This window comes from Caenorhabditis briggsae (genome assembly GCF_000004555.2).
Source record: "Caenorhabditis briggsae complete genome, chrV, whole genome shotgun sequence".
NCBI classification, from domain to species: domain Eukaryota; kingdom Metazoa; phylum Nematoda; class Chromadorea; order Rhabditida; family Rhabditidae; genus Caenorhabditis; species Caenorhabditis briggsae.
The window spans coordinates 18,452,237-18,466,929 of record NC_013488.2 but is presented as its reverse complement, the minus strand read 5'-3'; the positions used below and the strand labels follow the sequence as shown (position 1 = coordinate 18,466,929).

At 37.2% G+C, this 14,693-nt stretch overlaps 3 protein-coding genes across 3 annotated transcripts; all 3 read right to left on the bottom strand.

Moving 5' to 3' along the window:
- Window positions 1–4,243: 4,243 nt before the first annotated feature.
- Window positions 4,244–8,330, bottom strand: Cbr-fre-1 (the record flags this gene model as incomplete). Its single annotated transcript, XM_002638456.1, has 4 exons — window positions 4,244–4,574; window positions 4,621–4,742; window positions 5,819–6,964; window positions 8,202–8,330. 4 exons carry the CDS (start codon window positions 8,328–8,330, stop codon window positions 4,244–4,246), a joined length of 1,728 nt encoding a protein of 575 aa, XP_002638502.1.
- A 178-nt stretch (window positions 8,331–8,508) lies between these two features.
- On the bottom strand, window positions 8,509–10,371 carry Cbr-dcs-1 (the record flags this gene model as incomplete). Its single annotated transcript, XM_002638455.1, has 5 exons — window positions 8,509–8,808; window positions 8,858–9,052; window positions 9,805–9,950; window positions 9,994–10,174; window positions 10,255–10,371. The coding sequence occupies 5 exons, from the start codon at window positions 10,369–10,371 to the stop codon at window positions 8,509–8,511; spliced, it is 939 nt and encodes a 312-aa protein (XP_002638501.1).
- Window positions 10,372–11,288: 917 nt separating this feature from the next.
- On the bottom strand, window positions 11,289–14,412 carry Cbr-ssu-1 (the record flags this gene model as incomplete). Its single annotated transcript, XM_002638454.2, has 5 exons — window positions 11,289–11,562; window positions 11,613–11,866; window positions 12,970–13,343; window positions 13,541–13,774; window positions 14,211–14,412. 5 exons carry the CDS (start codon window positions 14,410–14,412, stop codon window positions 11,289–11,291), a joined length of 1,338 nt encoding a protein of 445 aa, XP_002638500.2.
- Between the last annotated feature and the right edge of the window lie 281 nt (window positions 14,413–14,693).

The following is a 14,693-nucleotide window of genomic DNA, read 5'->3' as shown; positions in this document are numbered from 1 at the left end:
AAATCCACGAAAGGTCATTTTCGGAGTTTTCTTCTGAATTACCGCCAAAATTATATCGAATGGTGGCTTGAAATTTGTGGCTATTATAAGATAATCCAGAATCTTGGAGATTTCTCGAAACTCCCGTGAAGATGTCACAATTTTTGATTACGGAACTTTGAAAAACAGATTTGATTGTGTTTGTAACTTTAAAGGCGCATAACTTTTTTCAAACACTTTCTACGTTGCGGATTGTTATACCAAACGATAGCTGAAAAACAGGGCTTTGATTTGATATAAAATAAGATTAAAAATTCATAATGAAATATTGAAAATTGTCATCTCAAAAGAGTTCAACTACTGAAGATAGTCATAACTTTTGATTTTTGGATATTTCAAACCGAATTTTGAGCTCAATTTTAAAATTGGACTATAACAAAGTTAATATGAACTCTAACAAAGTTAATATGATTGGTATAAAATTCAACTGGATAGCTGTAATTTAAAAAAAAGTTATGCGCCTTTAAAGACAGACACCTCTCAAAATTGGTACTACTTAGTAAATCCTCACTGTTCGTAACTTCAAAGGCCCATAACTTTGTTTAAACATTTGTTACATTGATATTTTGGTACAAAAATAACCGATTTAGCTAAACTTTGAACCTAGTGTTTAGTCTTTAAAGTCAAAATTGGTACTGCTTAGTAGGCGCAAAATCAGATTTTGCTACTGCCTGGCAGTAGCAAAATTCAATTTTACACCTGCTAGGCAGTACCAAATTCTCTGTTTTCGTAACTTTAAAGGCGCATAACTTTTTTCGAACATATGCTACGTTGACGGTTTTTACACCAAACGATAGCTGAGAAACAGGGCTATAATTTGCACTAAAATTTGTAATAGAATCTTGTTAAATGATTTGCTAAAAATTGATTTTTCCTAGGTCATGCTAAATTTTGTGGTATTTTTTGCGGCCCTATCTTTGATATCATTGGATTTTGTGAATTTTTTCGAATGTTTTTCGTAAAACTGGGACCGCCCTGCTATTACAGGTATTCATCTGATTTCTGTGTATCCGGATGTCCACAAAATGTCTTCTGGGTCAAGTATGTCAAGTATCCTCCTTCAATTATATCTTTATAGACTCCTAATCCTCAAAATTCATTGAATATTCATTTTATGATGATCAGCTTCTATAATAGTAATAAAATGTCCTTCTATATACCAAAACCATACCATTAAACCCATATATAAAAAGTGTTGTTCTCTCCTTCTCCATTTTCAACAGTAATCCTCTTTTTTCTCTTTTCCCCTCTCTCTAATCCCTCCGATCTATATTTTCCCCCCTATTATTTACAACCAGACCTATTGCTTCCGATGATGATGAGGTAAATCGAGGCGACTACAGTAACCCTGAGGGGTACTGTAAAATGAAAATTTTTCTATGAAAAACACACATAATCATCGTCTTACAATACAATTTACAATAGTTTAGAGACCCCCTTCCATTTTAATCCCCCTGCGGTTAATTGCTCAGCCTTAGTCATTCGCGATGCGCTATAAATTTGAATAAGAAAATAATTGGGGAGGAAAACTTTGAAAATATGAGACTTGTAGAAATTCTGGGGATTTTTGAATTTCAATAAAAAAAATTTGCCAACAACATTTTTTTTGGGAATCAAAATTTTGAATTTTTCAAAAAATTTCAAAAATATTTATGACTTTTTCAAGGTACGAAACGAAGCCAGTGCTTTAATTTTGTAGTTCGTCCTTTCATTTTTCTGAAAACCAAATTTTTTAACCCTAACGAATACCGTAAAACCTGTAATAGAAGGGCACCCTACACTGTGAAGTTGGATCTCAATTATCTCAGCTCCTATAAGAGATATCAAAAATTGGTCAACAGGTAAAATGTGTGTGATATTATGATAAACAAGTTATCAGTTTACAACTTTTCGATATCTCTTACAAGAGTTGAGTTAACTAGGCTAAATGTCTTTTTGTTCTTTTTTAGTCCTTGAAATTCTCTATTTTTTGGTATAATCACCATAAAATTTGAGCTAATATGAGCCAAATTAGGGAATTTTGAAAATAATACTCGACTTTTTTTTCAGGATTTCAGATTTTCAGATTCTTCAAATTTGCCAATTTTTTGTTTTAAAATTTTTCAAATTCCGTTTTCCGTTCAAATCAATAAACCCTGCTGAAAAAAGTATGTGTATGTTTGAAGGGTGTGATAATCCGCTTACTGTTATCTGTTATCATTTTTTCCCATTTTTTATACTGATAAAAATATATGTATACAATACAATATTATCACACCTTTTACAGCAAGAATTCAAATTTTTAGGCGTTTTTTTTTGTGGTTTGAAGTGATGAGGGACCAGCGGGCCCCTCTAATAGAAGTACCCTAAAGAGGTACCTTAGAACAACAATAAAAGCTTAATACAGGTTTACGGTAATCCAGAATTTTTTTCAAAATTTAGATTCCATGATTTTGAGATTCACGTGTTAGAAAGGCTCCCTCTAATAGAAGTGCACCTGCAATAGAAGAGCCTTCCCGAGGTACCTTGAAACAATAGAAAGTACAGTAAGACACAAAATCATGCATTTCTGGAAGCCAGAAGACATCCGGACAAACAGATAAATCTCTTCACGTGTCTCTTCCCATTTTTGGCGCCAATATTTGACCAATACATACAAATAAGGTACCATGTACCATATGAAGTGCATCTTATACACCCCAAATTAACTGAAGCTTGTCCATTGGAATGGGTAGAGGAAGTGTGACCTATTTGCTCTATAAGAGAAAGTTAGCTAAAAGTTTGTTATTCAGATTAGAGCACACTTTTTTGTTTGCACTTCTCGGAGAGAGAGGAGGTCATCTCTTTGCACAAATGTATCCTTTTATTTAGTGTGGTCCCGGTGAGGGGAGAAAATGTGCACTTATATTTAAGTGGGGGGGGGGATTTTTTCACACCTTTGAAGTGGCTTTTGGAACACAAGAAGCTCAGAAATTCAGAATTTTCAGAAAATTGAGAAATTCAGGAACTCAGAAATTCAGAATTTCCGAAATTCAAAAATTCAGAAATTCGAAAATTCAGAAATTCAAGAATTCTAAATTCACAAGTCGTAGAAATCAAGAATTCAGAAATTCGAAATTTCAAAAATTCAAAAATTCAGAAATTCCGAAACTCAGAAATTCTGAAATTCCGAAATTCAAAAATTCAGAAAGTTTGAAACTCAGAAATTCGGAATATCTGAAATTCAAAAATTCGAAATTCGGATATTCAGCTATTCAGAATTTCAGAAATTGATAACTTCAGAAAATCGAGAATTCAGAAATTTTGAAATTCAAATTTATTTTTTGAGCTCAAAACTCTAATTTCGAGTCCAATAATCATTTTTTGTGTTCTATGTTAAATTTTAGCCCAAATTTTCAACTATTTATAATTTGAAAAAAAATTGATGTAGCTAAATTTTCAGCCAAGTTATAAGTCCTCAAAGTCAAACTCTTTCTCACATCTCGATACCTTTCTAGTGATTTTTGGAACATGTTGGTTTTTTGAACACAGAATTCTGATTTTGAGTCTCAAAATCATTTATGCTGTTCTATATCAAATTAAAGGTCTTTTCTCAAACTTTCTAATGGTTCAAGTCATTTTTGATAAGCGCATGCTTAGAGCAAGAAATTCAACGACATCGCCTTTTAACCAGCGTAACGCTAACTCTAAGCTTTCAACTTTGGTTAACTCCTGAGTTTTCAATTTTGAGCCGGATTATCCCACTTCCTGTGAAACATATCAAAAACTTGTCAACTGATAAAATATAGGTGATATTATGCCTAACAATTTATGAGTTGACAACTTTTTCATATCTTTTACAGGAAACGAGATAAATTTGCTCTTGGTGCTATCTTCCTAATGTACCTACATTCACTCTCCTTTAAAAGGAACCCTTTTTGCGGAATTTAACACCATAAGGCGGAAGAAAAGGTGCTTTATAGGAAATATGATATTGTTATGAAATCAGGAGGCAGAGGATTAGGCTTATGAGCTACTGGCTAATGGACACAGGTCGCTACTGTTTTACCTAGCTTCTAGGTCCTAGAAATGGGACTGAAAAGGGGAAAATTGAATAAAGTTGTACAAAAAGAAGCTAATTGAGTAAAAATGATATCACAGCATTATCACATTTCATCTAGCTAAACAAATAATTCAAAAAAAGACACAAAAATCAATAAAATCGAAAATTTATAATTCAGATTCTTTAGGACCACGTCTCGTACTGAATCCTTCCAGTCTCTTCGGCTTTCTTGGTCCACTCCCCGCCCTGGATTTGTGCTAAAACCGACGCCACCGCTTTTGGCATGTCTCCAGAACTTCCAGCGATGAATACACTGGCTCCCGAATCCAACATCTTCTTAATATCCCTAGCTCTTTCGCCCATTTTGTGCTGTACATAAACCTTCTTCTCCGTATCTCTACTGAATGCAGCAACCACTTCCACACATTCCATTTTATTCCATTCCTCGGAAAAATAGAAGTCGTCATGTTCGCCACGACATCCGAAGAATAGAAAACCCGTCGAGTTGGGAGAGCTGAAAATTTGAAATTTCGGCGTTTCGAGGTTTTCGAAATGGTTACATTTGAGATCTTTGCCCGAAAAGGCTTCGAAACGGGGCTACTCCTGTGCCAGGACCGATGCAGATGACTGGAGCGTCGGGCGTGGGGAATCGGAAGGTGCCAGCGCGGATTTTGCAGAAGACCTGAAGAATTTCTTCGCTTTTCAGTTATTATATTGAAGCCCCGTTTTTCAGCTTTTGTTTGGTATAAAAATTGTCAACGTAGCAAGTGTTTGAAAAAAGTTATGCGTCTTTAAAATTTGAAAAAGTGAGAATTTGGTACTGCTCAGCTTGATTTTGCTACTGCTAAGCAGTACCAATTCTGACTTTGAACGTTTGTAACTTGTCTCAAAATTAAGCTACAGTATTCATTTTTGTACCAAATCATAGAAATGTGGCTATTTTTTAAACCATACGAAAAAATCTACAAAATCAAATATGGCATAGGAAAAACAAATTTTTAGTGATGCGAAATTGTTTTTCTGTTACAAATTATAGTTCAAATTGAAGCCACGAGTTACAAGCAGTGAGATTTTGGTACTGCTTAGCAGGTGTAAAATTGGACTTTGCTACTGCTACGCAGTACCAAAACTTAATTTTACACCTGCTAAGCAGTACTAAATTCTCACTTTTCTTAAACTCAAAGGCGCATAACTTGGCTCAACATTTAGCTAGATCAATCATTTTTGTTCCAAACGATAGCTGAAAAACAGGGCTTTAATTTGAGTATAATTTTGAACAAAAGAAAAATCATTATGGATTCTTTAAAATTGATTTTTCCTAGGTCATGTTAAAATTTGGGTCATTTTTTTTGGTTTTTTTAAACCTGAACAAAGTTATAGTTACAGCCAAACTAGTGAGAAATATATCGTTTTTGATAAATCCTAGATTAAACATTTTTCTGAAATTCCAAAGTTTTTCAAAATTTTACACCTGCCCGGCAGTAGCAAAATGCGATTTTGCTACTGCTAAGCAGTACCAAAATGTGATTTCACACCTGCTAAGCAGTACCAATTTTGACTTTAAAGGCTCAAAACTTCGCTCAAAATTTAGCTAGATCAATAATTTTCTACCAAACGATAGCTGGAAACTAGAGATTCAAATTGGTAGAAAATTCGATTTTTTAGAAATATCGAAAAATTGGTAAAGCTCAGCAATACCAATTGACCATTTTATTTGATAGCTCAAAAATCTGGCTTTCTTTATCATTTAAAAATCACCTCATCCCCCTCCTTGAGCCTCGCAATAAAAGTGCTACACAATCCCCGCCTTCTATCCGCCATCCTCGACTTGTATTCCACTTTCGCCACCAACAATTCCACGTGGCTTCCGCTCGGCGCCGATGCAATACTAAATGCTCTAGGACGAATGACAGTGAGAATCTCAAAAAGATGATTTAGCCCCAATTTCTTAGAAGTGGCCGGAAAATCCCGAAAAGTCTCTGCCGTGGTCCTCCGACATCGATTCGCATAGTCCAGAAGATCGTCAAGACCTTCGGGGCTGGAAAGTTCTCGAAGACGTTCCTTTTCCGATGGATCCTTCGAGTAGTAAGCCATCATTTCAAAAAACGAGCGTTTTGGTATCTGTTGGAGGTCGAAGTAGCGCTGGAGGAGGGTTAAAAGTGTCGTTCTGTGTCCGAATAGAAAATACGGTGGATTTTTTGAAAATTGATCATTTTTCACCACTTTTACTGTCCTGTGCAGCATCTCCTCTGAATATCCCAACGCTTCTATGGCAATTTTCACGGTTTCTTCTGGATTATAAGGGCGCACCATGAGAACATCTCCTGGGAGATACGTCATGGGAATTCTAGATTCGACGGGAATTTCAAATTTCACAAGACGAGTGTCTTGGAAATGAGCTTCAGAAGTCACACGGACGTTGCTAGCGACTCGGAGGGCTTCGTAGTCAGATTCTGAAAATTCCGCGTCTTCTGATTCTTCTTCTACTCCTTTTCCCACTGCCACTATTCGATATCTCGTCTGAATTTCGACGTCCGGATCTATCTGCTCGCTCATTTTCTCGAAAATCCCCAAATCTCGAATCCCGGTCCATATTTCTTGCTTCCAGGGTATAAAAGCTCCATCGATACCAATTTCGTGCTGATCATCGGCCAAAAACGCCCCCTTCGTCATCATTTTTGCTCCCAATTGAGCTAGACGTCGAAATAGCTTCTTCCCGGCAAAATTGTACTTCTGGTATGACGAATCGCCGAGTCCCAGGACAGTGCAATGCGTATTTCGGAGGAAATCCATGCCCAGCGACTTTCGAAGCAGGGATTTCCACGTTTTTCGCATATTCGGCGGCATTTCTCCTTGGCCGGTGGTGGAGACAACAAAGAGAATCACATCTTCTGAGGGGAGATTCTGGAAAAAGAGATTTTTGTACAAAGCGGAGGAATTCTAGCCGGAAAAATTAGAAAATTGTTCTGAAAACCACGTGGATTCGCTTTGAATCAGGCGAAATTTTGAAAATGAATGTCAAAAATTAGGCTTTTTGCATTTCAGAGCCGTTTATAGCAACAAATTGATATGCAAAATAAAGTTCCGGCAATTTGTGTCATTCTTGTGCTAAAAAAAGAAAAATGACACTTTTTACATATGTTAAAGCTGAAAATCGCTATAAACAGCTCGAAACACATTTAGAACGAAACATGAGTATTTTAGCTGGATTTTTGGGCTCAAAAAACACGAATTTTCGAATCGGAATGCTCCAAAATGATGCAATACAGCGTATTGAGTCTTTTTTGTTGTGAAAAATTTCAAACTTTGAATTAAAGTGCTGGAAAACATCATTCTAGTTGGAAAATGTTGCTTTTTATCTGAATCTGAAACTTGAAAATTTCTAAAAACATCAAATTCATTCAAAATTGACTCACAATGCTTCAAGTTGAATGAAATTAGTTATTTTCAGCTAGATTTCAGCATTCCTGCTCATTTTTGAGTTAAAAATGAGTCGAAAATAGCTTTTTCCATCAATTTGAAGCATTCTGAGTCGAGAGTCGAGCTTCTTAAGCCTAAAACTCAGCTAAATGTTTCATTCAAAATGATTTTCGAGCATCCTGGTGCAATTTAGAGCCGTTTATAGCGATTTCGAGCTTTTAAATATGTCAAAAGTGTCTTTGTTTTTTTGCTGAAAATCAATCGAATTTTAAGAATTTTTAGCTTGAATACGACTAAAAATGCTGGGCTTTCATTTTCTATTAGTTTGGAGCATTGCAAGTCACATTTTGAGCATTTTCCCATTGCCCAGCAGTAGTAAAATCTAATTTAACGACAAAAAATCCATAAACTCGGCATAAAAATCACATTTTTGGTACTGCTCGGCAGTAGCAAATCTACGTGGATGATTTTGCTACTGCTAAGCAGTACCAAAAAGTAGCATTTTGACGATTTTGGAGCAGTTAAAAGCGATTTTCAGCATCAAAAATTCACATTTTCAGCGTCTTTAGCTCAAAAAATAACTCAAATCGGAGCCTTTTCCCACTACCAAGCAGTACCAACGTTGGTTTCCAGCCTATTCTAGACAGATTTCCATGAATTTTGGCGCATTTTAACCATTTTTGAGCCAACTCCTCCCTAAAAATCGATATTTCCAGCTCACCCCAACATCATACTCATCCAATTCGAACACTCTCGCCGCCAAATGTCTCATTTGCGCTTCGCGTCGAAGGGATTCGGCTAGATCCTGCGCCGTACCCGTCTCGCTACCGTACAGGATCAGAATTGACATGATTTTTCTGGATTTTTCGGGCGGTTTTTTGTTGGAATTCAAGACTTTTGAATGAAGGGGAGATGATAAGAAACTAAAAAAGTTGAGATATGATGCAATTAAATACAGCGAGAACTAGAAAAAAGAAAATAAAACAACCGGTTTATAAGAGATCAACATATAAAAATTTTAACAAAAATTATTTAGAAGCCGTCGCCTCTCTGAACATCTCCATCAGCTTATCACCATTCTTCCTCGTAAATGTCAACGTGGATTTTTTGTAGTGATCCGAGCTCAATTCCAAATTATTGATGACGTCATCCAGAAGAATCGCCGACATCGTCGTGCTAGCCGGTGCATCATACTTCAAATTGATAAAATGAACGTGTAGATGATAAAATGATGGCTGATAATGGAAGTAGCACTTGATTTGGTCCTTTTGTAGCCCGTATTTCTCGTTGATAGCGGTGAGGGATTTGTCACGGATGTTATAGAGCATCTGGAACCAGAATATTGGCTTGAAAATCAGAATTTTCGAATAAAAATACCTCCAAATCGTCTCCAGTCAAATCGCGGACCGATTTCAGCCCGTGGCGATGGATGATAGCGAGCACATAGAGATTTTCAATGGTTTTTCCATCCCATTTAATGTCCTGGAGCAGAAGGAATCCATTATTTTTGTCTGGATCCTCGTAGACGATTTTGTCGACTTCGGAACGCTTTTCCAGGCAGTTGTAGACCCACTGAAAGAGAGAAGAAAATGCAGAAAATCGAAATTTGCCACTGCTTAGCAGTACCAAAATCGAAATTTGCTACTGCCTGGCAGTACCATAATCCTATAAAAACTGATTTTTGACCGATTTCAGACAGATTCCACGTGGATTTAGGTACTTTTCAGCCATTTTCGAGTCAATTTCTCTTTAAAAATTGAAATTTCCAGCTGGAAACAGACGAAAATAAGAAAAAACCGAATTTTTTGAGGATTTTAGGCCTATTTTGCAACAGTCAAAGAGCTGAGTGGCAATTTTGGTACTGCCGAGCAGTACCAAAACCTGATTTTGCATCTGCCAAGCAGTAGCAAAATAGCCTTTTGGTACTGCTTAGCAGTAGCAAAATCATCCACGTGGCATTTTGCTACTGCTTGGCAGTACCAAAATGCGCATTTTTCATTGAAATTATGGATTCTTTGTCGTAAAATTTAATTTGGACACTAATTGCAACCTAATAGCTACTCATTTTTTGCTCAAAAATTACCCAAAATGCTGAAATTTCATTTTCATGAATTTGGAGCATTCCGAGTCAAAATTTGAGCCTAAATCCAGCTAAAATGCTCATTTTTTGTAGAGTCTTTTATAGTGATTTTTAGCATTAAATATGCAAGAAGCGCCATTTTTCAACTGAAAAAATCAAATTTAACGCATTTTAGCTCAACATGACAAAATTTATGGATTCTTTGTCGTCTTTCCAAACTTTTCTAGCATTCTTCTTCTCTTACATTGAGATTTAGCTGAAACTTCTCGATATATGGTTTTGTGACAGTCTCATAAAGCTCCGGCGTCTCTCGAATCACGAATTTCTCCTCCTGACGATATTTGGCGATGAGCCGATCGTTGACCGGGTAGATTAGTTGAGATTTAAGCACTGGAAAATCAAACTTTAGGATTTTCTTTATTTTATCCCCTACAATTAAGTTTGCCATCCACTTCAATATTATAGGATCCGAAAATGTCGTTACGCGAGATTTCCTGAAGTTTCGCTGTCTCTAGAAGCTTCTCAATGTCGGATTTGTCCTCGGAAAACGGGGATTTGTTGGCGAGAAGAATGCCTTGAGATCCATCGGGCTGGGAGAGGAGAAGGAACAGGGACTGGAAGATTCGAGGATTGTTAATTGATTTTTTTTTAATTTACAGCTGTTCTCCATCAAATTCTCCATCTTTTGACTCACTTTGTGCGATGAATCAGCGCCCAGAACCTCCTGAAACTTTGCGTTTTGAAGCCAAACTTGGCTTGTTTGTTCTGTGCGCTCCTCCTCGGACAGTTTAGTGCTAGCGACCCGTTTCATCCTGAAAAATTGTATTTCAGAGATTTTATCTTTGAAAAAAAACGAGAAAAAAGTCTAAAAAATGAGTGAAATTGATTAAAAAAGCTAAATTTTAGACATAGCAATGGGAAAAATGTAGGATTTTCTCTGCGTCTCTCGGAATTACGCAGTCTCTAACCGCTGGCAGATAGAGCGCGCTTGCAGAGTTCAGCAGCATTGTTTGAATTTTCAGATATTCTCAGACTGAAAAACGGATTTTCAGCGAGTTTCATCCGATTTTTCGCATTTACAAATTATTTAGCAGGCTAGAACACACATTTTAAGTACAAAATCAGCTAGCCAGTCGAAAAATAAAAAAAATTAGATTTTGATGTTTTACAAAATTTGAAAAAATGTTGTAATCGCGGTCCACCGCTTGCAGTCAGAAATTCAAACTGGGGAGACCGGACAGAGAAAAATTGAATTTACAAAAAATTTTCAGTTTATCACATGTAATTTTTATTCAGATCACACAAATATGGAGATTCACACAGAATTGGGATTTTTGGGTTTGAACGGAATAAGAGATAAAAAATAGCCGAAAAATTGTAAAACTAATTTTTGGACATTTAGAGAAAAGTACTGGTTTTTCAAGGGACATGTTTGGGGATTTGGATGGGGTCGGGGTTTAGAATCAGAAGGGGGAAAATGGGTTTGTGGACTGAATTTTTAAAAATTTCGATTTTTTTGAAATTGAAGAATTTAGAATGAAATAGGAGAAAATAGGGAAGCGGCGAAATTTGGGCAATTTTTTGGACAACTTTGGGTCGGTTGATGGGTAAGAGATGGTCAAAATGACAAAGAAAATTGAGATTTTTCGATTTTTTACAAAAAAAGTGATGAAGGATTCCAAAAAGTACAGTAGGAACAAAATTACAGAAAAATAAAAGCGAATAAAATTATTCTGGGAAGTTTCCCAAGTTTGCCAAGTTGTTGTTGATTGAAGAGCTGGCTGACATGTTGGCATTCTGGGATGACAATGACCAGACGCTACCGTAACCAGTTGAAAGAAGCGAAGTGCGTGAGAAGCGTCTTTGTGGCAGTGGTGGAAGAGCAAATAGCTTGATGCTCTGGGTGTCTTCCTCTTGCTCCATTTCCTCTCCGTTTCCAGCGACGGAGAGGTTCTCGATGGATGGAAGCTTCTCGTCCCATGCCATTTCGTATTTCCACCAGCTGAAAAATCAGAAAATTTTAGCTAAAAACTCCAGATCTTAAAAACTCACTGCTCAGCTGGAGTTCCTGCAAACTTGGCGGCAAAAATTGAATCAATACGATCCGATTGCTCGCGGGTGAAGTGGTTCTTCCAGTCACGACTCCCACCCTTTCGGATGAATTCCACTTTGTGGAGTTGGGATTCTGGGAACCAACGTTTCTGGTCCTTCTTCATTGCGTCGATCGTGCTGTTCTCCACGATTTCCTTAAGGATTTCCGGATCCTCGACACGTTTGGCAGCTTCACCGCCCAGGAATTGACCGATCTGGAAATTATGGGTTTTAAAAAGCTAGCTCAAGAATCTAAGCTCGAGAAGTAACCTATAGGAATTTTATATCATTTTAATGCTCTTTTTCCTGGCTTCCGTTTAATATTTGATTTTTGGTACTGCCAAGCAGTAGCAAAATCGCATTTTGGTACTGCTTAGCAGGTGTAAAATTTCAAAATGCAGTAGCAATTTTAGGGTTTTTGCAGTGACTTTAAGAGCTCATAACTTTGCTCGAATTGAACACTTTGAAATGACTTTCAGTTTTTTTAGATAACCAGGAAAGAGAGCTTTCAGATGATGCACAAATTGATATCACAAAGTTTCAATTGCACTGAAATTCGGTGGTTGTTTTAACTCTTTATATATTTGTTGAAAATTTTGATTTCATCCATATGAATTTTATATCATTTTAAAGCCCTTTATCCTAGCATTTATTTAATACTAACAACGACATTCTCTCTCAATTTTAAACCAAGTTACAGGCTTCTAAATAAACCCATAGTTGATTTTTGGTACTGCCCAGCAGTAGCAAAATCGCATTTTGGTACTGCTTGGCAGGTGTAAAACTTCAGAATGCAGTACCAATTTTAGTGTTTTGGTGACTTTACGAGCTCATAACTTTGCTCAAAATCAACATTTTGGAATAATTTTTAATTTTTTAGATAGCCAGAAGAGCTTTCAGATGATGTAAAAATTAACTACAAAATTGAAGCTCCATAAATTTCATAAAATAAGCAATTCATAGACGAATTTGACAAGTTCTAGAGCAACTAACTAGGGAAGGCCCTACCAAGCAAATTATCTGTCAGATGAAAACAAATGCATGGGCTGGAATGGTATACTGTAGGTTTAGTGTTTTGTAACTTATAGTAAGTTACGAAATACTAAACCCTAGAACCACAGTAATCTATTTCAGCCCACGCTTTCTCTTCCCCTGACATATAATTTGTTTTGCGTTGGTGTATGTTTTTCGCCATTTCACACATGATGTCTTGTGAAATAATTCACTGAAATTTTAGAATTCCCGCTAACTTGGAATTATGTGAGCTAGATTATTTTGGGAGTTTTCGTGACTATCTTGAAGGGCAAAAAGGACATACCTTGAAAACGGCGGACTCCAAATCTTGGAACATGTCCTCGTACTTTAAGAACAGCACATTCTCATCCCTCAGCCCTGGCAACCAGGAGAGCAAATGCTCAAAATAGTCGCCGAATGCCAATTGGCCAGAAGCAAAGAGATCAACAAAGACATCCCATGTTCCATTGGCCCAGTTGTAGATTTTGAAATTGCGATTGTGATGGAAATAGGAGGTCAGGCAGTCTTTGGGGTTACGGACACAGTAGATGTACTTGGTTTGGGTGAATTTGGGGATGTTGTAGTGGTGGAAATGGGTCTTTAGGACGCGTGGACCCTTGATCTCGTTGGCGAACGCCGCGCCCATACGCTCGATCATTGGAGATTGAACGCAGAGCTCTGAAAATTGTGATTTTAAGATACAGTATCGGTTTCGGGCTTCATTTTAGTCGAAAAACCAACATTCTAGCTCTCCTAGAAGCCGAGATATAGCCGTTTAAAGTTTTGGAGAGACGCAGACAGTTTGAGTGTCTCGTCGTTTGCGTCTCTAGCTTCTGAAACTACAAATGCCTGTGAAAATGACCCAAAAAATTTACCATTTCCCTTCCCAGCCTTGTAGTCGTGTCCCTTGACGAGCTGCGAAGTGATGTGCTGAAGCCAGGTAGTTCCGCACTTTGGATAAGTGGCAATCACAACGTCGTTGTCATGGAATGTCATCGTTTTGGCGGTACGAACATTCTTGGGCTTGAAAATTGGTGGCCAGATTTCACCGTCGATGACCACTTGTTTTGGGTGTCCGTTTGGTTGGTAGACCACAGAACGGGCGGGGCCTAGAAAATGGTTTTGAGTTGTGCACCATTTGAAAACTCTATTTTCCAGCCATTCAACAAAACAAAAATTATTTCAAAATGTTGATTTTGAGCAAAGTGATGAGCTTTTGAACATAGGAAAACATTGAAATTGGTACTGCATTTTGAAATTTTACACCTGCCAAGCAGTACCAAAATGCGATTTTGCTACTGCTGGACAGTAGCAAAAATTCACTATGAGTTTATTTGGAAGCCTGTAACTTGGCTTAAAATTGAGAGAGAATGTCGTTGTTTGTATTAAATAAATGCTATGAAAAAGAGCTTTAAAATTATATAAATTTCATATGGGCATTGGTTAGGGAAAATTTGAAAATGATGCTAAATCTCATAACTTTGTTCAATGTGAAGATAATATACTGATTTTTAGATTAAATGATACTGGAAATACCCCACCAACCTTTCCGAAAGCAAAACGACGTTGCATTGAGCACAAACGGTGAGCATGGTGTGCACGGTGGGCTCATAGCGCTCAAGTTTGGACGAGGTGTCATTGGAGTTTTTGGGGTTTTTGGCAATTTTGGAGTCATTGGAGGAGTACGGGCGTCTCGCAAGACACCGGTCTCGTTTTCAATACGTAAATGTTTCAGAAAGGAAACCATTCCAGGGGCAGAAGTGATTTAAGATTTCGAAATCAACTGAAAAAGTGGTGAATTGTTGATATCTAGAGCCACTTTTATATAAAACGGCTAAGCTCCGCCCACATTTTCTAGCGAGCACCCTAATTGATAGGTGCGCGTCTCTGTGTTTTCGAAAATACGCCAACGCAAATTGCTCAAGTTTTGAGAAAAGCGGAGGCTGGAAAATAGGGGGTGGAGCTTGGCGAAGAGGTGATTTTTGCAAATTTTTGGTCGGAGAGGGGGGGGAGGTGTAATTTTGCAAA